The following is a 25,893-nucleotide window of genomic DNA, read 5'->3' as shown; positions in this document are numbered from 1 at the left end:
GGGGCTGTGACCACTCCCCTGGGGAGCCTGTTCCAGTGCCCGACCACCCTCTCGGTGAAGAACCTTTTCCTGATATCCAACCTAAACCTCCCCCGTCGCAGCTTCACACCATTCCCTTGGGTTCTGTCACTGGTCACCAGAGGGAGGAGATCAGCACCTGCCCCTTCGCTCCCCCTCGTGAGGAAGCTGTAGGCCACGATGAGGCCTCCCCTCAGCCTCCTCTTCTCTAGGCTGAACAAACCAAGGGACTTCAGCCTCTCCTCATACGTCTTCCCCTCTAGACCCTTCACCATCTTTGTTGCCCTCCTTTGGACACTCTCCAATAGTTTTATGTCCTTTTTGTACTGTGGCGCCCAAAACTGCACGCAGTACTCGAGGTGAGGCCACACCAGCGCAGTCACTTCCCTAGACTGGCTAGCAATGCCGTGCTTGATGCACCCCAGGATACGGTTGGCAAGTAAGTAAGTAGCAGTGACACATGTCTTCCCTGCCGTTCATCCTTATCATCATTCTCCTACTGATACTGCCAGTCTCATCAGTCCTGGTGTGTGCTGTGGTTGCCTCCTTCAGTCTTGCTTTTATTTCACACAGTTATTCCCATACCACCAGGCACAGATTTGGGGGTGAAGAAAGGTGGTGGTAGTGGTAGCTATATCCTCCTTACTAAAACTGTCCGTTGCTGTGCTGCTTCTGAACCAGCAACAGCCTTTATTTGCAAAATTTGCAAGGAAAGAACAAAAATATTTTCCTTTTCTGCGTGTCTGACCTTTGTCACCTCAAAAATTTAACAGCTCCCCCACTGAACATATAAAACATAACATTTTTTCCATAACGCAGAGTTTATCCAAATGTGAGGGGATTTTCATGATGACAACTAAAATCACATCCATGATGCTAACATGACCCTCTCACCTAATTTCTGATCCCTGTGGCAGACCACAGTAGTGATAAATCTTGTTGATAAAAGACTTGTAAGAAACAGCCTATCTGTTTCAGCTTAACTTTTCCCACAGAACTGAACAAAAGTAGACACAGGCACGGAATATACAATCCAGATGACAGAACTGCAGCCATAGTGCAAGTGACCCAGAACAGGGACGTACGGTAAAATACAGTGAAACTGTCATTCTAGGCTTCACTACTAATGCCGTCTTTAAATTCACTTTGTCAGTCAGACTGCAATCAACCGCATATGCAGTCGTCTCCGGATTCACACTGTCCCTGTCTCTTTGCAATGATCATCATCGTGCTCATCAGTATTGAATTTAGACTTTTCTTTTTACTTTATTATGAAATGGCAGCAGGACCCGTTCCTCTCCTGGGCCCACACACTACCCCCTGCATGGCTGTTTATACTAACGTTCACCCATGACCTTTGCTGAGCCAAGGGGCGAGCATAAGGAACAGTGATGACCCTGCCCTCGAGTCAACCTGCCCAGCAATGCAGCACATGCCAGCTGGATGCGGGACTTGGGAGGACAGGGAAGGGCAGACACGGAGAAAGGGTGTTTGCTGCACTGGCAGGCTCCCCTTCCCCTGAATTTTTTGCACTAACATGGTTCACTACTGTGCAATGCTGTTTTTTCTACTTAGAAAAGACTTATCGCATGCCTTTCAAAACGCAGGAGGAGACGATGGTTGTGGCTGTGGCAGGACAGTGCTGGGCCAGCGCTCAAACCCCAGGGAAACCCAGAGTTGTCGACATCCACAGTCCCCACTGGCTCACAGCTTGATGTGGTGACAGCTCAGGTCACCCTGCAGCCCCGGCCACTCATCACACTTGACCCAACACAGCCAGTCAAGCAGTAATTGCTCGTGGGCCACAGAGGGTTGAACAAACCATGGGCCAGCTCCCTCTCCGCAGGCATGGCAAGGAGTGGTGGAGGTTCTTAAATTTCAGTCCTGACCTTGGGAGAAGGGTGGCAAAGAAAGATGCCAGGCCATATGCCATTTGTGAGCAGTTTTCTACATCGGCAAAGTAGCTTCCACACTGCTTATATTTGGAGACAGTCTGAAAGAAAGGGCATGTGAAGAGCTAAAAGAGCTAATGGTTCAGAAATAAGCCCAGAATAGTGTATTTTACAATATCTACATCACATGTGTATGGACAAGGGTCTAAAGGGAATGCTCTTTGCTCTTTGATCCTACTCAAGGGAGACACATAACATATGCAGGCCCCCACAGAGCAACTGAAGTCATGCTCCAGGCTAGGGCAGTCCTGGATTTACCCTGAGGATGCGACGAAGGCATGCACATACACCCATTCATGTTACCTAATGGGGCATGTGCTCTGTGTCCCATAAGGATGCCCCATAAGGAGGGAACAGCCACATCATCCTCCCTCCCTGTCACAGCTGCTTGTGGTCCTGACTGGAAGACTGGGAAAAACTTCACATTTCCCTGTATTTGGATCCTTGCTTTTTTTTTTTTTTTCCTCTATGCATCTCTGATTTGAGGTTGTTTTCTCTGTTTATCTCATTGAAAATATTTTTATGCTTAAAAGAAAAAAAAGGGAGAGGCTTAAATACAAGTCTGTCTCTGTCAAAGTTAGTAGGATTCAGCTTTGAGGTGCAGATGACACACTTGTAATCTAACCTGAGAGAAAGGCTGTCTTAGCAAAACACTTTACGCTCAGCACAAAAAAGATTCTAAAGTTGGGCTAAGGTGTTGCACCCTGTGGCCACAAGCCATAAGACAAAGATTAAGAAAATATCTCATGTTCACTGATCAAGAAAAAAGTTCTCTATTAGTAAAATATTCCTTTTTTCTGGAAAGAAAAAAAAAAGGGAAAAAAAAGGATGTTCAGGAAGTCCTCTTATTTTCATGAATAATTTTATACACTGATTATCAAAATAAACCACAGAGAGTGTCTTCAGAGGATCCCAAAATACTTTTCAAGCTGTAAATGTTAAGGAATGACTTCACTTTGGGCTGAGGGCCACCTGCTCCGGGTTGTAACACAACAGCAATACACTGCAGAAATACCGAGAGTCAGGACAGAGGCTTTCACTAGGTATAAACCTTCAGAGCAGAATCCAACCACTAACTGTCTGGTAATAGAAAGAAACCTTTTCAGTGACCACTTTATTCCCTAATTGCCTATTTTTTGTGCCTTGCCTTGATAATTCTGGTGCTGCCATCATCAGAAAATAATGGTCCAAGTCTTTGCAGGTGTAAATCAGAGTAGCTCCTTTGGAGCCAGCTGAGCTCCACAAGTTGACATCCAATGAGAATCCCATCCAAGGGGCTGAATTACTGGGCCATTAGCAAGTCCTCTGTTCCTATGAAGTGAACATTTTACCTCAGCCGATACTTCAGGGGCCCTGAGAGAGACAGAACGGATTTACTCAATTAGAATTTGGCCAACGCATTGCGTTTAACAAAGCTACTTTTAGGAAAGGTGCCAAAAAAGCAATCTTTATTGACCACAAGTGGCCACGGCCTCCGCTTTGCAGCTCATCCAAACACCGAGTGCTGCAGTGCTCCAGCTCACATCCTCTCCTCAGAAAGGATGAAAGGCAGAGCACCGTTTCTTCAACCACTTCCTGCAGCTCTTCGCTCTTTCTCACACTTTTCCCACCCAGTGATGGGTCTAAACCTATTCTGCTTACTGCAGCTTGCTGGATAGACCTTGTTAAAAATAGAACAAAATATTATTAGATTCAGGTTTCATTTCACATGAGAACTAGGTCAGGGCTGACAACACCATTTGAGCTGCTGCAACAGCTCTCTGTCTCCACAACGGGGGAGGTCTCACCAGCTTACAGCTCTGCAGACCCTCCTCTGCAATGGCTCCAGTGCCTGTCAGGCTCTCCGATGAACTGATCTAACTCACTAGCCCAACAGAAAAGTAATCCAACTAAGGGAAAAAGGATTATTTTCCAGCATGTTAGAGTGCTGACGGATAAAGTAGGAATAGTCCTTCTGGCAGCAGCAAACTACTAGGTCAGCTCAGGTGCACCAAAATCCTGCTCTCTTACTACTTAATCGCAGCTCTACTCTATTGGGTTTGTGTGGCAAGGTTTGTGGTAGCGGGGGGCTACAGAGGTGGCTTCTGTGAGAAGCTGCTAGGAGCTCCCCACACGTCCAACAGAGCCAATGCCAGCTGGCTCCAAAATGGACCCATCGCTGACCACCACCATCGGTAACAGTGGCAGCACCTCTGGGATAACATAGTTAAGAAGGCAAAAAAAAATGAGCAGCAGTTTTTTGCAGCCAGAGAGAGGAGTGAGAAGATGTGAGAAACTCTGCAGACACCAAGGTCAGTGCAGATGGAGGGGGAGGAGGTGCTCCAGGTGCTGGAGCAGAGATTCCCCTGCAACCCTTGGAGAAGACCACAGTGAGCCAGGCTGTCCCCCTGCAGCCCATGGGGGATGATGGTGGAGCAGAGATTCTACCTGCAGCCCGTGGAAGACCCCTGGTCAGAGCAGGCGGAGGTACCCAAAGGAGGCTGTGACCCCGTGGGAAGCCTGTGCTGGAGCAGGCTCCTGGCAGGACCCACGGAGAGAGGAGCCCATGCTGGAGCAGGTTTGCTGGCAGGACTTGTGACCCCGTGGGGAACCCACACTGGAGCAGTTTGCTCCTGAAGGTCTGCACCCCGTGAGAGGGACCCACGCTGGAGCAGTTCCTGAAGAACTGCAGCCTGTGGGAGGGACTCCCATTGGAGAGTTTCGTGGAGGACTCCCTGCCATGGGAGGGACCCCATGCTGGAGCAGGGGCAGAGCGTGAGGAGTCCTCCCCCTGAGGAGGAAGAAGCAGCAGACACAATGTGTGACAAACTAACCACAACCCCCATTCCCCATCCCCCTGTGCTGCTGGGGGAAGAAGGGAGAGAAATTGGGAGTGAAGTTAAGCCCGGGAAGAAGGAAGGGGTGGGGGAGGTGTTTTTAAGATTTGGGTTTATTTCTCATTAGTCTACTCTGTTTTGCTTGGTAATAAATTAATTTTTTCTAAGTCGAGTCTGTTTTGCCTGTGATGGTAACTGGTGAGCGATCTCTCCCTGTCCTTATCTCAACCCACGAGCCTTTCGTTATGCTTTCTCTCCCCTGCCCAGCTGAGGAGGGCAGTGACACTGTGGCTTTGGGGAGCACCCGGCCTCCGGCCTGGGTCAACCCACCACATCTACCTAAAGTGTGATCTTCCTGTTGCCACAGCCGGAGACAGAATACAGGACCAGACAGACAACTGTTGTGAGCAGCAGAGTAACTTTATGCTTTTAAAGACTAGCTACCACAGAAGGAATCCTCCTCTCTCCACTTGTGCTTGGTGTCACAGCCTTGTCTCCTGTTTGGGTGCTGGCATCCCTCTGACACAGCTGTGGGCTGGTTTGGGGTTTAACCTGGCAGAAAACCAACCTTTAAAAAAAAACAACAATATCTTCTTTTTTGCTGGTGTGGCTCCCAAAACTGGCTTACTATGGGGTTGAGGTGCTGGTATTTCACTCAGTGTGGAAGCTGTGAAGAGCAAAGGGCTTTTGAGCATCCATGTGCCCCCGCACATCAGTAACACTCAGGCCACAAGAAGGTCCTCTGGTAGATCACTCATATATCACATCACTTCCAGTTTGCAAAGGTGGGCAGTTTTCTAGGCCAAAAAAGCTACCTCGAATGGCAGGCTGTGGCAGCATCTGCCTTTGCAGCCCAGAGGGAGAAGGTGCGCTATATGACACTGTGGAACCCTTAAAGAAAGGGTTATGGTCTAGGCACCAGGTGACCGCAGAGGTCTCCGAGGTGCCATCACCATGTGCCAGCTCAGCAAGTTGTGCTGTGGACACAGGGCTGGGCACCTTACCAAAATGGTAACAGGGCTGGAAGAGCTGGCTTGTATGACTTGGGCACACGGACCATGCTAGACCTCACCCAGACAGGGAACCTTGCAAGGTCCGTCCTAGCTTTATGGTTCCATGATTTGCCAGGTGTCAGCAATGTTAAAGTTGGGCACTGTGATTCTCAGTCTCCTTTTCAATCCATCCCTCTGGAGGGTATTACCAAAAACAACAACAAAAATCAATACCTTTTTTAAAATCAGCATTTGCTGAGATTCATCAGTTTTCTGAAATTTCTATTTTCTCATTTTAGGTGGTCCTGGTGCCCTATGGCTAACACCAGAAAGCTTGAGCCTACAAACTGCCAGCTAGTTCAGTTTCCGAAAAACAAAGTCACAAGCCGAACACCTCCAGCGTCACAGCAACCGCACACAGAAAAAACCTTAAGCAAATCCCAGGAGGACAGTGAAGTTGTGCTAGTCATCATGTTATTCAGCTATCTCTTCCTGGGTGTTTCCACCAGTTTCCACAGAATTAAAAATAAAATGCCGGCTCTAGCAGTAACATGACTTCAGCTTCTTCCCCCGTTCCCTGTTCAAGGCACCGCTCCCACCCACACGCTGCACCCACTGCCCTCGCCAGCGTGCTGCTGCACGGCTGCACTTGAACTGGGTCACTCAAACAAGCCAGATGATTAAAAATATCCCACCATCATCACCACCAAGAAGAGCTAATTTTAACTCAGATCACTGCAGTGATCCAGTTGGGTGGGGGTTTTTTGTGACAGTATCTCATGAAACTATGACCTGAATTCTGGTCACAATAACTGCTAATTGAACTTCACCCTTTGCTCGTAAAGGAATCCACATAGCAGAGGGACAAATACGCGCAGCTGCATGACGAGAACCCATTCATTTTATTTGGATGTTAACTCTGGAGCATAACACTGTTCTCAGAGTTAATGGTAGCCTTTCCATTGACTATTTTAGCAGAAAACTCCTGGACTGAAAACAGAATTTGAAAAGTTGTATTTTAAATCGCAGTCTGACCCTCTACACAAAAGATGGGGAAGACACAATGCCCAACACATGACGATAATGACTAGCTCCAGCATTTGGAACTGTGCGTCACATTTCTGCTTACAAAGAAAATGGAAGCTTTCGCTCTTCCATGGGTGAGAACACCATGGGTTCTCACACAGGAGAACAGGTTGTGTGCCAGCAGTGAGGTGATTGCTCAAACTTCAAGGATCATTTCTCTGCTCCCAGTCATTCTGGTAGATCCTAATTGGCAAATTCCCTCAGCAGTATGAATGTACTGAGTTTCTTTCTTTCTTTGCTTATTGTACTACAAAATGGTTTTAAACCTTAACAGCACCCCAGAATACAAAATACTCATCTTTCTGTTACACTGGAGGCTGAATGTAATGTAAAGAAAATGAGGCATTTGTTTCAAAGAAAGGAAAAAGGGGTGGTCTATGTCATTTTCATTAGAATCAGCCTTTTTTTGTGGGTTGGTAATGCAGTGTTACCTCCTGAAATTCAGGGTCACAACTGAATTACATCAACTGAAGACAGTTTTTGTTTTAAGTTTGTGCTTCTATACCATTGCTAGACTACCAGACCAAACCACACTTTCGACTGGTGCTATTCTGTACAGCTAGAAAGTCTGTTCAGAAAAGTCTTGACAACAGAAATAGCAGCTTGACACAGGGTCAGGAAGAGATGGGCCTGCTACCACAAGCGATGTCTTACTCAGCAGTTCTCTGCACCTGCCTAGGTCATCCAGTTCCTCCTCACCTATCATTTTCTGCATCATTAAATACACGCACAACACTCGAAAATACAGATTAAAATAACTGCAATTTACAAGCATGGTATACAACAGCATCATACGTTCAGCTGGCTCCCCAGAAAGGAGACTGAACTTCTCCTTCTACAAAAGATCACAGTCACCTTCTGTATGCAGAACTGTGGCTGCCATTAACCTGCCTAAGCCTTCCATATCTTCAGGTTATTATCTTTGCTATTGTCTATTTCTATGTCTCTATTATACACAAACCAACAGAGATTCTTGATAGAACACAGCTTCATCCGCAGTTACCAGTGAATTAACATATACCATACTAATATCTTAATTATATATTAATGTAGCATGTTATACGATGTGGCATGTTCTATTATAGCTATGAAGCACATCATAGATCTGCAGAGCTGTAGTAAAGCATTTCAACAGTGTAAGCTTCGTAACACCACAGTGCAGGGACACACTGCAACATCGCTGCTCTGCTTGGTGCCCTTCTCCCGCAGGGAGGAGCTGGGATCCTCGCTGCACCCTGGAGAATCCCATCGGCACTGGTAGATGGCAGGGGGAAAAATACAATGCAACAGCAGGTTGTGCACCTGAAACCCCTGCAACTTTTGTATTATAACCCCTTCTCTTGGGACCCTGTATCTCAGACAAATGACTGATCTTTCTGCCTCATCTTCCTACATGTAAAATTGGGGCAGAGAATGTGGTTGTGAGTTATTTAGAGTGCAAGCCTGCATATCAACATTTACTTCTCAGCAAGATTAATTGCTTTAATCTAATTTAAAATGCCATAAAAATTATAACCATAGAATATTTTATGTTGGCAAGGACCTCTAGAGGTTAACTCCGCTTCCTAAGGGAAGCAGGACCAATTCTGAAGTTACTTCAGGTTGCTCAGGTCCTGTCAGTTTTGAGTATTTCCAAGGATAGAGATTTCCCATCTCTGGGTACTTCTTCCCATGCTTGATTACCTTCACAGGGAAATGGTTTTCCTTCTAATACTCCTTGGTGCAGACCATGCCCTTGGCCTCTCACCTCGCCACTGCGCACCACTTTCTTCTCCATAGCCTCCCATCATTAGTTGAAGACGACAGTTCATTCCCTCCAAGTCTTCTCCAGACGCACAAACCCAGCTCCCTCCGCTCATCTTTTGTTGAGATGACATGGGACGCCCTTATTTCATGCCACGAGACCCCACGTACATGCTTAACTGCAGCAGTGAATTCCCTGCCTGCTCAAGCTGCTGCTATCCAAGCGAAGCAGACACCACTCCCCATTCATCCCCCAGTCTCCCCAGTACCTCACCGTGAACTCCACCACAGCTTAACCCCTCATTGATTTTGTCAGCGTACCAGCACGTGTGATCATTTCTTAACCCTGTCTGGTGAAAACGCATCAGGCAGCTTTAGGTTTAGTCAGGAAAATGCTCAAGCAAACCAGATCATTTTGACCTGCTTTGCTGAGGGGATGACTACGTAGGCAGCTGTGCCAGCTGAGTAGAGGAGCAACTGTTGGCAAACAGGTGGGTTCATCCAGGTCTGCTGGGAATGCAAAATCCTCACTCCCTGCAGCTGCAGCTCCAATGGGATGTGTGACACAGCATCAGTTACTTGGGCCCTACCTCCCAAAGGCTCAGGTTCCTACACTTGATAAAGTTCTCCTGAGGCTTTGGCAAATCTTTCCAAGTCCTCAGCAGAGTAGTAATTGTTAACAATAACATTTACACAGGTGTATGAATTTTCCACATGTTCTGTTCCTACTTGCCAGGCAAAATGTTATAAGGATTAGTAAGAAGAAAAATGCAGCACCACGAGAACTTGGTTAAAGGACACCCATGTGTGTTACATTCAATCAGAGAAAACAAAATAAGCAAAAGTCTTTTCTAATCCTTAAAGGTTAAGAAGCTTAAGTCGGTCTTGTAAAGACTTTTTGTCTTGTCATACCAGCCTACCACTGAGAAGCCACTCTAGGAAACGTACACTACAGGGCATCTCCCAGGGGTACTCCAACCAGCAAAGTCTGAACAATAAATGCACGATGACCATTTCGAAGTCTGTTGGGTATGTATTTTTGTTTCAAACACTTCTGCTGAAACAACTTAGCTAAGAGTCACAGTCACAGCTGATGATTAACTACTTAACTGCTAAGACTTGTGAGGTGTCTACTACTTGGTCCCAGAAGCCAGGGGCAAGGTTAAGACACTATGATGAAGTTCACATCATTTGTGCCCTTGCGTTATTGACTCCAGGACTCAAAAGCCTGTCTGAACTATCTTCCACTGTGCCCATGCAGCCTACACCTGCAGCAGTCAGAGGGAGCAACGGTACTATGGAGAAAAGTCAGGCTTATTTTGGGGTCCTCACTACCACACTACAGGTTTTCAAAAGTGCAATAGAGAGGTTTCTGGGTCTTGTTCATGCCTGTTCATTTTCAAATTGATGCAGTTAAAGCAGTGCAAGCTCTCAGATGCACGTTTATTGTGCCCTTACGTCCATCAAAACAATCAGAAGAAAATGAGAGTTCAGAGTTACACAATATTTTTTCTGGAGATTTTACACACCCACTTTGAAATTTGGACCACTCTCTCTGGCTTGGCTCACAAAACTACGTTTCTACTAATCAGCAGCTGAGCACAGGGGGGAGAGAGGATTCAATAATAATCTGGCTTGGAAAGTCCAGCTGCTTCAGGTGTGTGTTTGCACAGAAGTGGCAGCTGAGCAGCAAAGGGACAACAGGGCAGCCGTGCTCCCAGCCCAGGGGCAGAATGGGGCTGGGCTCTCCAGCGCTCCTCTCCTGCCAGCACATTTTCATCAGAGAAGGTCAGACTCACACCATGCCAAAGTACACATAAATAACAAACCTCCAGCGAGGCCGTGACGACACCACCATCCCCGTGGAGGAGAGTGCCAGCACGCAGACACGATCCTTGGCAAAAGCCAAGTGCAACCCACAGAGTCCCCTCTCAAGGCGTTCTTGCACTGGGCTGTGCCCAGCGCTACGGGCATTCACTCCTACCGGCTCTAGCGATGGTAATGACAAGACAGACACACCAAAGGAAGCCCTTTGTACTTAACAGCCGTTTCTCCCAAGCCTAATTTTATATTGCAAGTAAACTAAACTAGTCATCAAGCACCCTGTCCACCTTACTGTATGAGTCAGATTTCTGATTCTTTTCTTCCTGTGAAAGGGATTTAGAGGGTAATTCATCATTAATATTATAATTCTTATTAAGAATTCTTTGTTAATGAGAGATCTGCCAAACACATGACTAGACTAATTTATACAGTGCTTGTTTTCAGCAATACCTGTACTCTGAATTTCTGATGTCCAGCAATTATCTGAAGCACTAGTACAAATCCCCATCTGGCATAAACAGGCACACCATCATTTCCACAGACTTCAGGAGACAGCTATATTGCCAAAATCCTGGCTTGGCTTCCCAGCTCTGCTGCAAGCTACTCCTTTCTCATTTGTTCCAGACACAGACAGGCAGCTCCTGAAAGTGACTTCTACTATAGGATCGCCCCAAAGAGCAGAAAGATGGCCAGGCGATCCCGCTCCACCTGCTGCACAGCTGCTCCACCTCCACGGGCACGACGCCTCACGCTAAGCAGTCACGTCACGGCAGTAACAGGACGCCCCTGCCGATCTTCTTCCAGCGCGTGAGTAATGAAGCAAGGACCCTCACGAGACATCTGCGTGGTGCAGGGAACTTCAAGCTCGCAATGCTTTATGTTCCCCTGGGCAACAGGTATTATGCCATTGACGTGCAGCAGCAGGGGTAGTCCCGTGTTGTTCCTTTTTTCCTTCCTTTTCCATGCAAACCCTTAAGATAAATAGCCCTCAGAAGCAGGTCACAAGCATATTACAGATGAGGGAGGCTGAACACAGAGGTAAAATAATTCAGCTCAGTCAAACCCATCCCTGGCCCTCTCCAGGGCTGGCTTCAGCCTCTCCACGTTGCATTTCGTGCCTGCAAGCGCTGAGGTGCAGAGTCAGCTCGGTGCGTCTGGAAGGAGCCAGGTCCATGCCCCCCCCGGCTGTGAGCACCCCTTCAGCCCCAGCACGGGTGGGAGGGGCTCTTCCAGCCAGAGCCACGGAAAGTTAAATTCAACAAGCTACAAGCACTGCCAATTTTTAAGTGAGGACTGCTTACAAAAACATCAGGAAAAACTGCCGTAAAACTTTTGAACAGGAAACGCCCCGTACTCTGCTCTTGACTTGTACTCCAACCAACCTGGCTGCCACACCGCCTTCAGCAGTGAATCACAGCTTACACGGTGTTCTGCTACCGACCGTTCGGTTCCCATGTCCTCCCCGGCCGTACGCCAAGGTCTGCAGCCTGCTCCCTTTCCGCCATCGGCCTGGCCAGCCAATCTAGCGCTCACTGCATCGAATGGAAATGCTGCCTGATGGCAAGGAAAGACTCCCACACAGTTCAATATATTCTTTGGCAGAAAACTGAGATTAAAAAGCAGGCTAAACTCAATTACTATTTGTGTAACCGGACTATCCTGGTTACAGAGTTTGTAACCATAGCAATCATTTAAACAAAGCTTTAAAGAAAATATTCCTTTGTTACTAAAATGTTGATCCTTGATTCTGATTCAGTTTCTTGATCTTCCTCGTGTCTCAGGTCTCAGAGGTGCTGTCTGCCTCCAGGTCTTATCGAAGACTCGGCTCAGAGCCGCTGAGTATCCTCAACTAGTATTTGGGTCTTGTGCCAATAGAATGATGCTTCCTAAACGCACAAATACGAAAGGATCAGTTTGTCATGTGGGGATTGGGAGGTTTGCAAACATTATACAAGTAATCGGCTAGCAGGGATGTTTCTTAGAACTAAGTCCCAGGCAATTAAACTGAGCCTACTAATAATGACATTCCAAACAAGGTATTAGTTAGGTTGGAGCCAAACTCATTTAAAAGCTCAGGTACTGAAAAAAAAAAGAAAAGAAGGAAAAAAAAAAAAGCAGCAGAAGTATTTGGCAATTGGCAATTTATATTATTTAAGTCTCCTTGATATTATGGCCAGATTATCTTCTATCTCCAAAGACTCCATTCCACAGTTATGAGTCTTGTATTAGTAAGAGTCATGCAGGCATCACACAAAGGCAGCATTGATTTGTTATTCTGTAACTCTATCTGGATAACCAGGGAGATTTTTATTTTGAAAAGATTCTGCTGGAGCTTTTTATTTTTTTTCAACCGCTTGTTAAACGAGTATGTAGCCAGGAAAATGGGACACAGAAGCACTAAGATGGATGTGATCTGCACACGTGTTTTTCTCACAAGAAAACAAGTGTAGGGCATGTTTAACAAAAGGGAGTAGCTTCAGGGTTACATTAGATAATGGAGCCAGATGTAAACTCTTGTATATACAGCACTCCAGGCAGGTCTGTTAGAAAAAGCAAACCTTTCTCTTCACGGGAGGAAGGAGCAAATTCCTTCTTGGAACATGGCTTGAGAGCTACTCCTGAATGCCACCATGGCTGGTTCGGCCCTGCAAGCTTTGCTCCCCTGAGCATCGCATCAGGCAGCCTGTGGGTTAGGGAGCTACACCAGCCGCTGCAGTTTCTCTGCACATCCCATTGATGGTGGTTGGACATCGCTGAATGAAAAGCAAATGTGCAGGAAACCCAGTGACTAACAGACATATTTAAGGCCAAAAAACACTAATGTACCAAATCAATGACAAAGCACAGCAGCTGCAGCCTTAACAGGAAAGCAGGTTTTGTTTTATATGGCCAGGTTTTACTAGCATCAGAATGAACATAAGTTGTTTCACAGAATACTGTCAGAATAGAAATGAAATACGAATATAGCTGTGTGAAACCTGGACATGTATTTTTAGGTACACACACCCACACACATATGCAGCCTGAATAGTTCATTCCCCTCCTCTGATACAATCAGGGATGCCTCCAGCAGGAGCATGAGCCCAGGCACGCTTCTAACCCAATTTGCCTGTGCCACCCCTTTTTAACTACATACTACATCATGTAACAGCTTGAAAAGCTTTTTTCCAGTGACTTTTTCTTTCCTCCATTCTCACAATGCTGTTCAGTTTCTTTCAGCAACACAGTAATTACCGCAGCAGATCAGACCTGAAGTTCTGCAGTTCAGTGCTCAGTACCACCCCCTCCCCGCAAAGTGGTGAAGACTGCAGTAATTAAGCAAGAGAAACAGTCTCCCCAAAATAGTAGTTCTCATGTAGTTTTCTCCCATAGGCTTAAGGCTTAAACCATGACCTACGATCCCTTCAGCAAGGTATCAATATGGAATCGCTGCGTTCACTTGCAATTACTTGATGGTAGCTTATTTACATTTCCAGCTCATAAACAGATCTTTGTATTTTAAGAGGCAGCTATCCAGAGTGCTTTTCACAATTAACACAACACACAGGTTTTCAGCTTCAAGGTTATTCAAGCCAGCCACAGTATCTGCTTCCAAAATTAACCTGAACATCTACAGCTTGCTCTTTGGAGAGTGTTTCCAATTTCCAAATCACACCTCATCTCTTGAGCCGTGCCCACCTTCCCCCACGGCCGTATTTGCTCTACCTTTTCTAAGCCCGGATTGCCTTGATCATTTACATCCTTCCTGAACTTCTCTGTGGTAATATGCAAAGGATAAGAAATTACACTGTAAGCACATGAAGCAAGATTTGCTAAAATGCACAATTAGATTAGTCAGACTGCTGAAAACCTTATGCAGGAAGCAAGAATTTGAGGCTCCCTTCTTTGCAACAGGGTTTCAGAGATGAAGTGTTTGCTGGTAATGTGGGAAACCCTTTTGCCTAGTGCTACCATATTGCATCCTCCTCTACAGAAGCCGTTCTGATATTTCTCAGACACAACAGGGCATATTCCATTAACAGACTCAACCAGAAGTTAAAGATTCAGCACTTCATCCTCTATTCATCCCCATCGGCAACAGCTGGGACAGCACACGGGGGTTCCCAAAACAGCTCCCACAGGACATGCTATGCTGCAGAAGGAGCATTTCCAATGTCAACAAAGTGAACAGGATTTCTGTTTTGCAAGGGGAAACGTCAGACCCTGCACCTCCTTTTCATAGAATGGTTTGGGTTGGAAGGGACCTTAAAGGTCATCTAGTTCCAACCCCCCTGCCATGGGCCACAGTCTCCACTAGACCAGGTTGCCCAAAGCCTCATCCAACCTGGCCTTCAACACTCCTCCCTTCCAGGGAGGGGGCAGCCACAGGTTCTCTGGCCAACTTGTTTCTGTGCCTCACCACCCTAACAGTGATATCTTCCTAATATCTAAATCTACCCTCCTTCAGCTTAAAGCCATCATCCCTTGTCCTATCACTACACTCCCTGATAAACAGCCCCTCTCCAGATTTCTTGTAGGCCCCCTCCTTTAGGTACTGGCAGGCTGCTATAAGGTGTCCCGGAGCCTTCTCTTCTCCAGGCTGAACAAGCCCAACTCTCTCAGCCTGTCTTCACAGGAGAGGTGCTCCAGCCCTCTGATCATCTTCGTGTCCCTCCTCTGGCCTCGCTCCAACAGCTCCATATCTTATGTTGGAGACCCCAGAGCTGGACGCAGTACTCCAGGTGGGGGTCTCATGCGGAGGGGCAGAATCACCTCCCTTGACCTGCTTGTCACGCTACTTTTGATGCAGCCCAGGATACGGTTGGCTTTCTGGGCTGCCAGTGCACATTGCCAGTTCACGTTGAGCTTCTCATCAACCAACACCCCCACGTCTTTCTCCTCAGGGCTGCTCTCAACCCAGTGTCCGCCCAGCCTGTAGTTGTGCTTGGGATTGCACTGACCCACGTGCAGGACCTTGCACTTGGCCTTGTTGAACTTCATGTGGTTCGCACAGGCCCACCTCTCCAGCCTGTCAAGCTCCCTCTGGATGGCATCCCTTCCCTCCAGCGTGTCGACCACACCACACAGCTTGGTGTCATCAGCAAACTTGCCGAGAGTGCACTTGATCCCACTGTCCGTGTCACCAATAAAGATGTTAGTGCCGGTGTGGTGGGTTGAGCCTGGCTGGGGGCCAGGTGCCCACCAGAGCCGCTCTCTCACTCCCCTCACTCACCAAACAGGGGAGAAAAGGCACAACAAAATGCTTGTAGGTCGAGATAAGGACAGGGAGAGATCACTCACTAATTATGGTCATGAGCAAAACAGACCAAACTTAGAGAGGAAATTCATCTAATTTATTACTAAGCAAAACAGAGTAGAGGAATGAGAAAATAAAATCAACTCTTAAAACACTTCCCCCCACCCCTCCCATCTTCCCGGGCTCAACTTCACTCCCGGCTTCAACCCTTCCCCCCCTCAGCGGCACGGGGAGACGGGGAGTGGGGGTTACGGTCAGTTCATCTCACGGTATTTCTGCCGCTTCTTCATCCTCAGGGGGAGGACTCCTCTCATCGTTCCCCTGCTCCAGCATGGAGTCCCTCTCACGGGGTGCAGACCTTCAGGAGCAAACTGCTCCAGCGCGGGGTCCCCCACGGGGTCACAAGTCCTGCCAGCAAACCTGCCCTGGTGTGGGCTCCCCTTCACGGGTCCACCGGTCCGGCCTGGAACTTGCTCCAGCGTGGGCTTCCCACGGGCCGCAGCCTCCTTCAGGTACCTCCACCTGCTCCGGCGTGGGGTCCTCCACGGGCTGCAGGTGGAATCTCTACACCCCCTCATCCTTCCTCCATGGGCTGCAGGGGGACAGCCTGCTTCACCATGGCCTTCACCACGGGCTGCAGGGGGATCTCTGCTCCGGCGCCTGGAGCTCCTCCTCCCCCTCCTTCTTCACTGACCTTGGTGTCTGCAGAGTTTCTTACATCTTCTCACTCCTCTCTCTGGCTGCAAAAGCTCTCTCTCTCTGTTTTTCTACTTCTTAAATATGTTATCACAGAGGCGCTGATTGGCTTGGCCTTGGCCAGCGGCGGGTCCGTCTTGGAGCCGGCTGGCATTGGCTCTATCAGACACAGGGGGAGCTTCTAGCAGCTTCTCACAGAAGCCACCCCTGTAGCCCCCCCGCTACCAAAACCTTGCCACGCAAACCCAACACAGCCGGTCCCAGTACCAACCCCTGAGGGACACCACTGGTCATTAGTCTCCACTTTTATTATAGCAGTCTTCAAAGCTTTAACTGACACCGAAAGCTTGTTTTCACTGTGCCCTTTAATATTTAAGGTGACTACAGTAAGTCTCTCTAAAAAGAACAGGTGAAAGAAACCAGTCAAGAGAAGAAGGGGGAAAGAAGAACCCACACTGTTAGCTGTCTGGTATTTATTACTTTTTAATACAGAGAAGTCACAACAAAATATTCTCTAACAACACACGCAAATGATATCATAACCAATTATTTTAGTTTCATCAACATTCATTTGCTATGTACATATTCTTCCATCTGCAAAAGTGCAATCCAAGAATGTCTCAACAAGAAACCTTTATGGACAAGTATATTTTTGACGGGTTTTCTCACCAGTGGCCTTACAACATGTTTGTCCTCAGTTACCTGGTACAGCAAAATGAAGAGTACATGGGGGGGGGGGGAGAAAAAAAGAAAGAAATGGGGTTAGATGCCTCCCTTGTAGGAATAATCCCTATTTTCCCAACTAAATTCATTATGAATACACTGGAGATGTTAATGCAAATAGACTACAGGATAGTCTATGGGCTGGCTATAGAACACTGGAGTTTTAATGACTCCGCAGCATTAGACGGAACAAGAATTTCAGGCTGTTCACCTTGGTAGATGTCAAATTAAACTTCAGCATGTAAAAGATATCCATTGTGTTAGTTACAGTTATCAAAATTTACTTTTAAACATCCTACTGATGGATGAATTCATTTTTACACATCCAAAATATGAAGTCTATCGTCTAAATGCAAGCCTCTCCTATGGAAAACAGAGTTAACTACTGGAAAGAAAAGCATTTGCACATGCAACTCCTATTACTATCACAAGGAGTATCGTGCACTTAAGAAGAGTAGAATGAACCTCCAAATCCAGAGGACTGTATTCTCCTTTACAAAACATATTTCAGGCACAATTTAATCTGACCATAGGCCAGATTAAAAAGAACACACAGCATCAGAAAAATGAAAGGTAATGAAGAGTAAACTTTAGCCAAACAAGCAAAGCAAGCAGCTCCCTAACTAGGGAAATTATTTCCCTTTTGACACATGTAAAAGCTCATGACTACTTCCAGTGCTCGTCAAGACAGAGAGCAAAACAACTGTAGTCTAGTTTAACCTCTTAGGTAGCCATTAGGTCCCCAAGAAGTTACCTCTGCCTTCCTACTTATGCAAAGCGCAGCTGAAACTCTCATGGCCAAAGAGTAAGCCTGACTGCTTGACTGGAATCTGATGCATGTTACAAAAAATACCACATTTTGCAGTAACGCAAGCCCAGTTTTCAGTACCAGCAAGAAGCAGGGAAAGCATTGTCTACAAATTAGGGACAATTTACTTCAGAGTGAAAGTTCACAGGAATCTTTCTGTACCTCAGCTGGTTTCCATCGAGGACCATTTTTAGAGCGCTACATGTGCTTTGCAAGAAAATAGGCATTTCCTCAAGCAGTAGATAAGACTCAACAGCAGAATTAAAAGGAAAAGCTAATGGAGAACTAAATTGTTTTCTTGGATAGATTTGTACATAACTCATTGTTACTGTTAAGACTTTAAATATGCTTTACAATTCCCATTTTCTCAGTCTGCTGCATTCTTGGCTTTGACTTGAATATACTTGTATAACCTTTCATACACTTGTGTTTTTAAAGCTGGCCAAATTCCCTTTTTCCATGTCTACTCATTCTCGATTGTCACACCTACATGTCTGAAGAGGCACCTCAGTACTTAATGAACAGAATTATAAATTAAGCTAATCTAAGGAACGCAAATGAACAAGTATTTAGAAGGGCTCCAGATCCCACTTCTCGCCTACCATGTGCATTGTACAGTGACACCTCCCCTGACCAAGTGCATGAAAAAGTGGGTACACACCACCATGTAACCGATGTGGGAATCAACACCCTAGACTCATGGCACGAGTCACTATCACTCGAGGCCAAACACTACAGCTACAGATGTATGCCTTAATTTTTCTCATTACAGGACCTTTGTCTTTGATGTGTGATTTCAGGCCGCTGGAACAGCCTAGCCGTTGTCTGTCTGGTCTGGTTCAGCCAGGCAACACAACTCCAAACCTTGTTAGCCACCTTAACTCCATCAGGCTGCTCTATGTGCCACCGAAGTTGAAGGGCTCATCCTCCCCAAGGACTTAATTCAAATTATAATTTGATTGTTCTCCATAAGGGAAGTCTACACTGCACAGATAACCAGGTTTTATCTGCTAGACATCTGTTTCCAGCCCAGGTGTGCCTGGGCCAGCTCCTGCTCCTATGGGCAATGGTTACAGTGCTGGTCCCACTGCAACTGGGCTCGGTGTAACTTGGTTTGCGGTAGCCACGCCAGGACGGTGTTAGAAGTCTTCCAAGCTCCTTCCCATAATTTTCTTTAAGAAGGAAAGAGGTTTTCCCAAAACTGTCACAAACAGGGAACAACTGCACAAAACCCCAAGGACGTGCTCCAGACCCAAAACCAAGCCCAGGAGCGAGGACAGGAGGAGAGTGCCAGTGACGAAGGCTATCACAGCCTTCAGACCAGCAGCAGATCACCAGTGTAACTGTACAAGATAGACAGTCCAGATGCAAAAACCATTAACGTGAGCTGGCTGGCTTCTACGGACATTACCACTCAAGTCAGCAGTAAGTCATCTGTGCCAACGTAAGCCCTCTGCACAGCTCGAGTATTACTCAAAGAGTGGCTAATGTTAAAAGGAGCTAATTCTACAGTGAAGACAGCCAGGAAATAAAACTGTGAATTTGGCATTTTTATGCACAAAGAAACATGGATATTCAGTTTGAGTTTTATGTGCACATTAATTTCTTAACTTAGCAGAAAGTATAATTCTCAGTCCAGCATAAGAAATGCTTTTTTGGCTTCTGACTTTTTTGTTTTCTTTCCCAGGGTGGCAGAGTATCAGGGCCATTTTTAAGATCACAATTTCAACAGATACACTCTTTAAAAGGATTCTAATTTGGGAAAACAAAGACACTTCATAAGAAACAAAAAATAATCCCACCTCATAAACAGAAACAAAACCCACACCTCTCGAGTGGACAAACACTCCATAAATACACTATGGAGAAAAGCCAAAAAAAAAAAAAAAAGACCCTCCCCTAAATCTCAGTTGGCTTGAGAAACCAAGCAAAAGATTAATGACCTATTTTAAAAGTTTTATTTAAGAAACAGAGAAATGGGAACCAAGAAACGACTGCAGAGTCTACAGGGCCAAGCACTCTGATGTAAATTCACTGCCTAATGCACTGTCTGTTATGTACAGCAGAGGCATGTAGAAAGCAAATACGCTACGTTTGCTTTCTTAAAAAGTCTCCCAAGTTTTTAGGTCCTGGACTTAACGCGATTTTGAAAGACAAAGGTGCAGCAATTAATTTTTTTAGAAAACGATGCCATGTTTCATACTCAGTACCTCTCACAGCTCTTACAGGTCTGACAGCTCAGATCCCACTTCATGGTCCTCCTTCCACACCAGTCACACCAGTCTGCAGCAGGCAGCAAAGCCTCAGCCCCAGCAGACACATACAAACGCATCCCCATTCAGCTCAGCCTGTTCCTTCCCTAAAATGTGTGTGAAGAAACACCTTTAAATAAAGCATTTTAAGGTTTCCAGCTTGTTTTGGTATGAACAGATGACCCGACTGGGCAGATGACAGCCCCGGTGGAAGCAGCACTATCGCCGTACGGTCCATCACTGAGGGCAACATACATCAAACACCCACAGCAGGAATATGCTATGCCAAAAAAAAAAAAAAAAATTCATTTCAAGATTGCATTTTCTGGCATACATTTACATTCACTTGTCACAATACCTTAGTGTACACCATCTCGGGAAATCTGAAAGAAAGTCTGCTGAGGTGACTGGCAGCACCCGCGGGACCAGCTCCTGTGCCCATGGGAACCGATGCGAAAGGCTGAATGAATTCAACAGTAACAGGACGGTTTCTTTCCAAGGACTTCCCATTTTCATCAAGCTGGAGGGATAACAACCCTACACAATTACCCACTTTCCAACCGGACATATGTCTCTGTCCTGTACATCTCCCCATGCCCTTCCTATAAACTGTATTACAATTATACAAAAAAATAAAACTGACTCATTTTTAGCTGAACTTTACCCCACACTCGGGATATATTCAAAGGCCATTAAATTGGCTTACCTCCAACCTTCACAGAGATCTTGTCAGGAGGATTCTGGTTTTAACAACATGTATATATACATATTAATATGTACACAGACAAAGAAGCTGCTCTTTCAGTTAGAAAAGAAATTAATTTCATCACAGAATGAATCCTATAAAAAGATATGTAATAAAGTTGAAATACCCATAAAATAGCTATTACTAAAGCAAAGCTTTCGTCAATAAGCCTCCAAAACTTTAAATGAAGAAAATGGCTTCACGAAGTGGTAGTCTAGATTTCCACAGTGAGGACACTGCTGGACGTTGCTGTATTCAGAGAAATACTGCATGCCAATCCGTACATCTATTACTGGCTTCCCGCAGTGCTTACAGTTCAGCCGAGCCTGTAAAAAACGAAGAAACAAACAAAAAAACCCGTTTTGAAATAACAAAACTCGCCTCCGTTCCTCGTCTCTGAAAAAGAGCATCACACGCAGCCCCCCGCCCTGCCCTCCCCGGCCGGAGAGGGGTAAGTCAGGAAACTGGCAGTAAGGGGATCTGCTGGTAAGGACACTCCTCACCCGGACTGGTAACTCACAGGCATACTCAATGTTTTTCACATGAAATACCACCACCAAATACTGGACAGTAAGCTACCTCCCACTCTGACTGAAGGGAGGTAGAGAATTTCAAACTTTCTATAGACACACGATTGTTTTGTGTCGATTGATCTCCGAACCAATTCCTCAATCCCCAGCAGAGAAGTGCTGTCTCAATAAATTATAAATGAAGCCCCAAAGCCAAGAGAGAAATTTTACATTTGTGCCATGCAAATGAACGGTTTAGGTTGAGGTTTAAACATCATCTGTCTATGAAATATATCAGCATTTTAATCTTTTGGTTTAACACAGGTATAACTTGATCTACTGTATCAGCATGGCATGGTAGCGTATCACTTTAGGTAACTATTTAAACATTTATAATACGTATCAGGTTAGACAAACTAAACATCACTTCGAGCACACAAACTATTCTACAAAATCCAACTGAGATAGGACCGACATTAACGGGGTGGATAGGAGAAATAATTAAAGGTCAAGGGTGAGGACAGACAGAGCTATTAATGTTCAGCAGTAACAAAAAAAAGCAAGTCTTCAGAAGAAATCTAGCTGAGAAACCCAGCCCATCTGATGTAAAGAAACCAACAGGTGGTGTGAAAGCTCAGCAGGCTGTTTGAAATACTCAAGAAAAGCAGAAGGGATTTGAGACCGTAAAGGAGTTTGAGAGTAAAGGTGGCAAATGAGCAGCGAGGGTCTGAGCTGTATCATAGCTGAACCTCGCAGCCCAATACGCTAATGAAAGCTTCAGCTCTTCACTGAAGAGAACAAAAAATGATTTTCTGTGGCAATCTTGATTTAAGGAATTTTCCTGAGATGAGGAGAGGAAGAAATTATAAAAGTACTATCCCTGTTGAGACAAGACTCCAAAACAAACAAACCGTCAGCTCCACAGCCATCTAGCAGGGCACGGGTTTGTATCATCTTTTTAACCAAAGTGTTGTTTTCCCCTTTGCTACCGTCCAGCACATCAGCTATCTGCTAGTAACCTGACAGTGGCTGCAGTTCATTATCCTACATGCACATTTGTGATGTCTCCTTAAATATTTTGAAATAAGGTATGAAATTATTCAAAATAGAAATTAGCAAGGCAATTTAGAGTTAAATTATATACCATATTTAAATGTCATGCCTCTGTACGCACAGAATCATCTGTAACAATCACGGTGAAACAATAATGCGTATTATCTGGCAATCACAGTCACTGCAGCTAATGATTTCATAGTCAGTTCTATTACTTACCATGTACTGTCACACTGTCCATTAATCATATAATTAAGGCTCTTGTATAACGAGACCTTAATTCTTGTCTTGTACATTCAACAGAAGCAATTCAGATTTAAATTTCCTGGCTTTTACAGAGCTAGCAAGTCAGCATCAGTGTTTCATCTTTAGAAGTCTCTATTTGAAAAAAAAAGTTACAATCTCAAGAGGCACTACATTTGGAGGTAATATCTCTGTCTTCAGTTATAATTGTTATCAACGTCACTTCATCCAGTAGCAGCAATTCCACTTGTCGTTTGAGCAACACATTTTGGTATATATGTTAAATTTAAAATAGAATGGCATTTTGCATTTTGACAAAACTGTCTTTTAGATTGCTCTTAAGCACGCGCAATAGCATGAAATGATCGTACTTGGAACGAATGCATCTCCGCGAGGCTCCTGTTCTCACCCAGTAACACCACCTGCGTGTCGAAGGCAACAGCCCGCTCCTGAGCATCCCGAGTGGACCACCGAGCCATTCCCAAACGCCTTCTCCCTGGCCAGTCTACCCCCACCTACACAACAAAAGTGCTCTGCCCATCACGGGGACAATTTGTCTTGCGTGCTGACCACCCTGCTGCCTCAGGCACGTCTCTAGTCTGCAGTAACCCCAGGCCTTGGCTCTTGCTCACCCAAGGTACAGATGAGGTGAGCATTTAATGAAAACTAAGCTGCTTCAGGCTGTGGTGGAGGACCATCAGCAGAATCAGTCACAGCAAAGATTAAGGAGAGCTGGATAATCTCCAAGCACAAAGACTCTTTGAACCTTTCCGTTCCCTCGGCTTTTTTGCTACTATTATGATAAAACGCAATTCAAGCAACTAAAAGAAACTTGAATACATGAAACATCTGCTCAAAATGTGCAACTGTTATTAAAATACTACTGGAATTATATCTGATGCCAAACATGCTTGCTAGTGATCATCCAAAGCATCATATTTAATCGTGAATGCATTTAAAGGGGCTTTATTTAAAAACATAACTATTAACCACTGACCATTGCATTGGCTTTTGCCTAGCTATCGGCCCTTGTGCCTCGTACGTTAAGACACAGTGACAAGGACTCAGTCAGCTGTCTTGTACTGCACTCCTAGGTACAGGCTGGAAAAGAAGGATGGAAGAGGGGAAGGGAGAAGAGAAACACAAACCTTGCCTTTATTTGTCATCAGTTGGAATTTCACCTTAGGACTCTTATTTACATACGGTACTAACCTGACAACAGGGAGATGCTGCCAGAATATCGTAGGTATACATAGTTCCCAGCTGATGCCAGCTTCCATCCCATCGGGACTTGCACTTAATGCAGATAATTTTGTGAACCCCTTCTAAGCAGTCTACACAAACAGCATAGAGGTGCATAAGCCTTCCTGTGGACAGGAAAGACACTTCTTAAGGAGACTAGAACAGAAAATTAAAACAGACATTTCCCGTAATGTATTATCTTCCCTTTAGTGACACAAATCGCACCTTATTAATTTTTTTTTTTTTTTAAGAAAGGGTGAACGATAAATTAAAAAATGTTTCTCTATGGGAAATACAGAGGGCTTGACTGAAGCTATTTTCCATGGATGCAAAACTCAGGAATTAGTCATCGCCCTGCCCACCCTCCCTTCCTCCATTTGCTGGTAGACCTGAGCAAAATATTTTCTAAAAGGAGTTGCTGAAGCTCCATGAACAGATGCCAGGTTAAGCTATGTGATCAGCTGCAGTGTTTCCAAAACCAGGATTGTGCCCTAGCTTTATCCACACCTGACAGAAGAAGTGGAGAAGTGTTGAAGCTTATTAGCAAGCTGGGTACAGATTCTTTTAACAACTTGCCAAAATCTTCCAGCAAAGAGGGAGCTAAGGACCTAATATTCCTCATGGAAAAAAGCAACAGCCAGAAAAGCAATTTTCTTTCATGTACTTTTTCCTGACCATTCTTTACAGTAAGTATATCTTTAAACATTATATATTTCACATACACAGACTTTAACATGCCATTCAAAACTATGAATCTACTGAGTTCTATCGTGACCTTAGGCTCTGTACCCACAATCACTTTCAAAACCTGAGTTATACTGACTTCCATAAAAACCAAGTGGCTCAGACTCGAAAATGAAATATTTTCTCTACACAAATGTTACTAAACTCACCGATGCACAATCCGAGATGCAAATTTCACACAAAACAAAAAGCCCTACACAAATTGCAAAGAGCTGGCATCCAGATTATGTCCTATTTGTAGTGATTGAATCCATCTGTAGTTTAATAGTTGGCTATTAAAAGTGGGCTGACACAGAGTACTAATTCTGTAATATACCATATTTTGCACTGCCAGACAAAACAAAGTTAAGAAGCAATGGAGTTAGAGATCGGCTTCAAAACAGGACTGCATATAATACGTGTTTCTTTTAGAATGCAATTTGTGCTCTTTAGCATCTAAGTACTGAACACATCACAACCTGTAATTTAAAGAAGATACACGTCTTGTACCCTTTCTAAATAAAAGAGAATAAAATATTAACAATTTATGATTAGTCCGTACCAGACACTTTCAAAATTAATTGTTTGGTTTTTAACTTGTTTTGTATTTTAAGCCAACTATTTTAGAAAAATTAGAAGAAAACCCAGATTCTTCTGAAAATATATATACACAAAATAAACTTGCTACTACGAGCTGGTAAAAATTGAGTCATTCCACATTGACGTGTTCGGCTCTAGAAAATGTGATGAGACTAAAGTGCAAATATAATAAACTCTGTTCCTCAAGTGAATGCTCGAGATTGGAGACGTTCAAATAATTCCACATACAGAAGTTCGGTGTCGTGCAGGCAGCTAAAATAATTTTCCCCATTTGAAGTTCTGCACTGTTCCTGCACATTAAAATACTGCATTCTCCCACTGCCTAATTTTCAGGATCCTTGTTATATAGGAAATGAGGCACCTGATATCTTAAATATGCCTGAAATAAAAGAAGTGATTTTCTGTACTGAAGAGAAAATAACACCCTGGATCAGCACCTTGCAAGCTTAATTTCATTTCAAAACCAAACCATTTTACCCAGGACAAGGAGGTAAAAATTTTAACAAGTAATTATTCACAGCATCTTGTCTGAGCAAGTTTCTCAGATGTACCATCCAATGGGTAAGGAGCAATTAATTAAAAAAAAATAGTTATTCTGCAGAGTTTCATTCTTAGTGGCAAATGTTAGCAAG

General features: G+C 44.9%; 1 protein-coding gene across 5 annotated transcripts in view; it reads right to left on the bottom strand.

Annotated features, from left to right (window-relative positions):
- Nucleotides 1-749: 749 nt before the first annotated feature.
- The window catches only part of HECA (hdc homolog, cell cycle regulator), a 43,949-nt gene continuing 18,805 nt past the window's right edge, over nucleotides 750-25,893 (bottom strand). The window contains exons 3-5 of one of the 5 annotated variants that reach the window (XR_008576232.1): nucleotides 23,909-24,063; nucleotides 20,505-21,217; nucleotides 750-12,317 (exon numbers count right to left, since the gene is read on the bottom strand). Coding sequence is in view for 2 of the 5 variants with exons in the window: in XM_054819076.1 (XP_054675051.1) it covers nucleotides 21,053-21,217; nucleotides 23,909-24,063 (320 nt within the window). In the remaining 3 variants the exon portion in view is untranslated. Of the gene's footprint in view, nucleotides 12,318-16,830; nucleotides 21,218-22,672; nucleotides 22,832-23,908; nucleotides 24,064-25,893 lie in introns of those variants that run through there. The other 4 variants (XR_008576231.1, XR_008576233.1, XM_054819076.1 and 1 more) reach the window with 4 other exon arrangements.

The sequence above is a fragment of the Grus americana genome, chromosome 3, assembly GCF_028858705.1.
Source record: "Grus americana isolate bGruAme1 chromosome 3, bGruAme1.mat, whole genome shotgun sequence".
Lineage (NCBI taxonomy): Eukaryota > Metazoa > Chordata > Aves > Gruiformes > Gruidae > Grus > Grus americana.
This window is presented reverse-complemented; position numbering and strand designations above follow the sequence as displayed.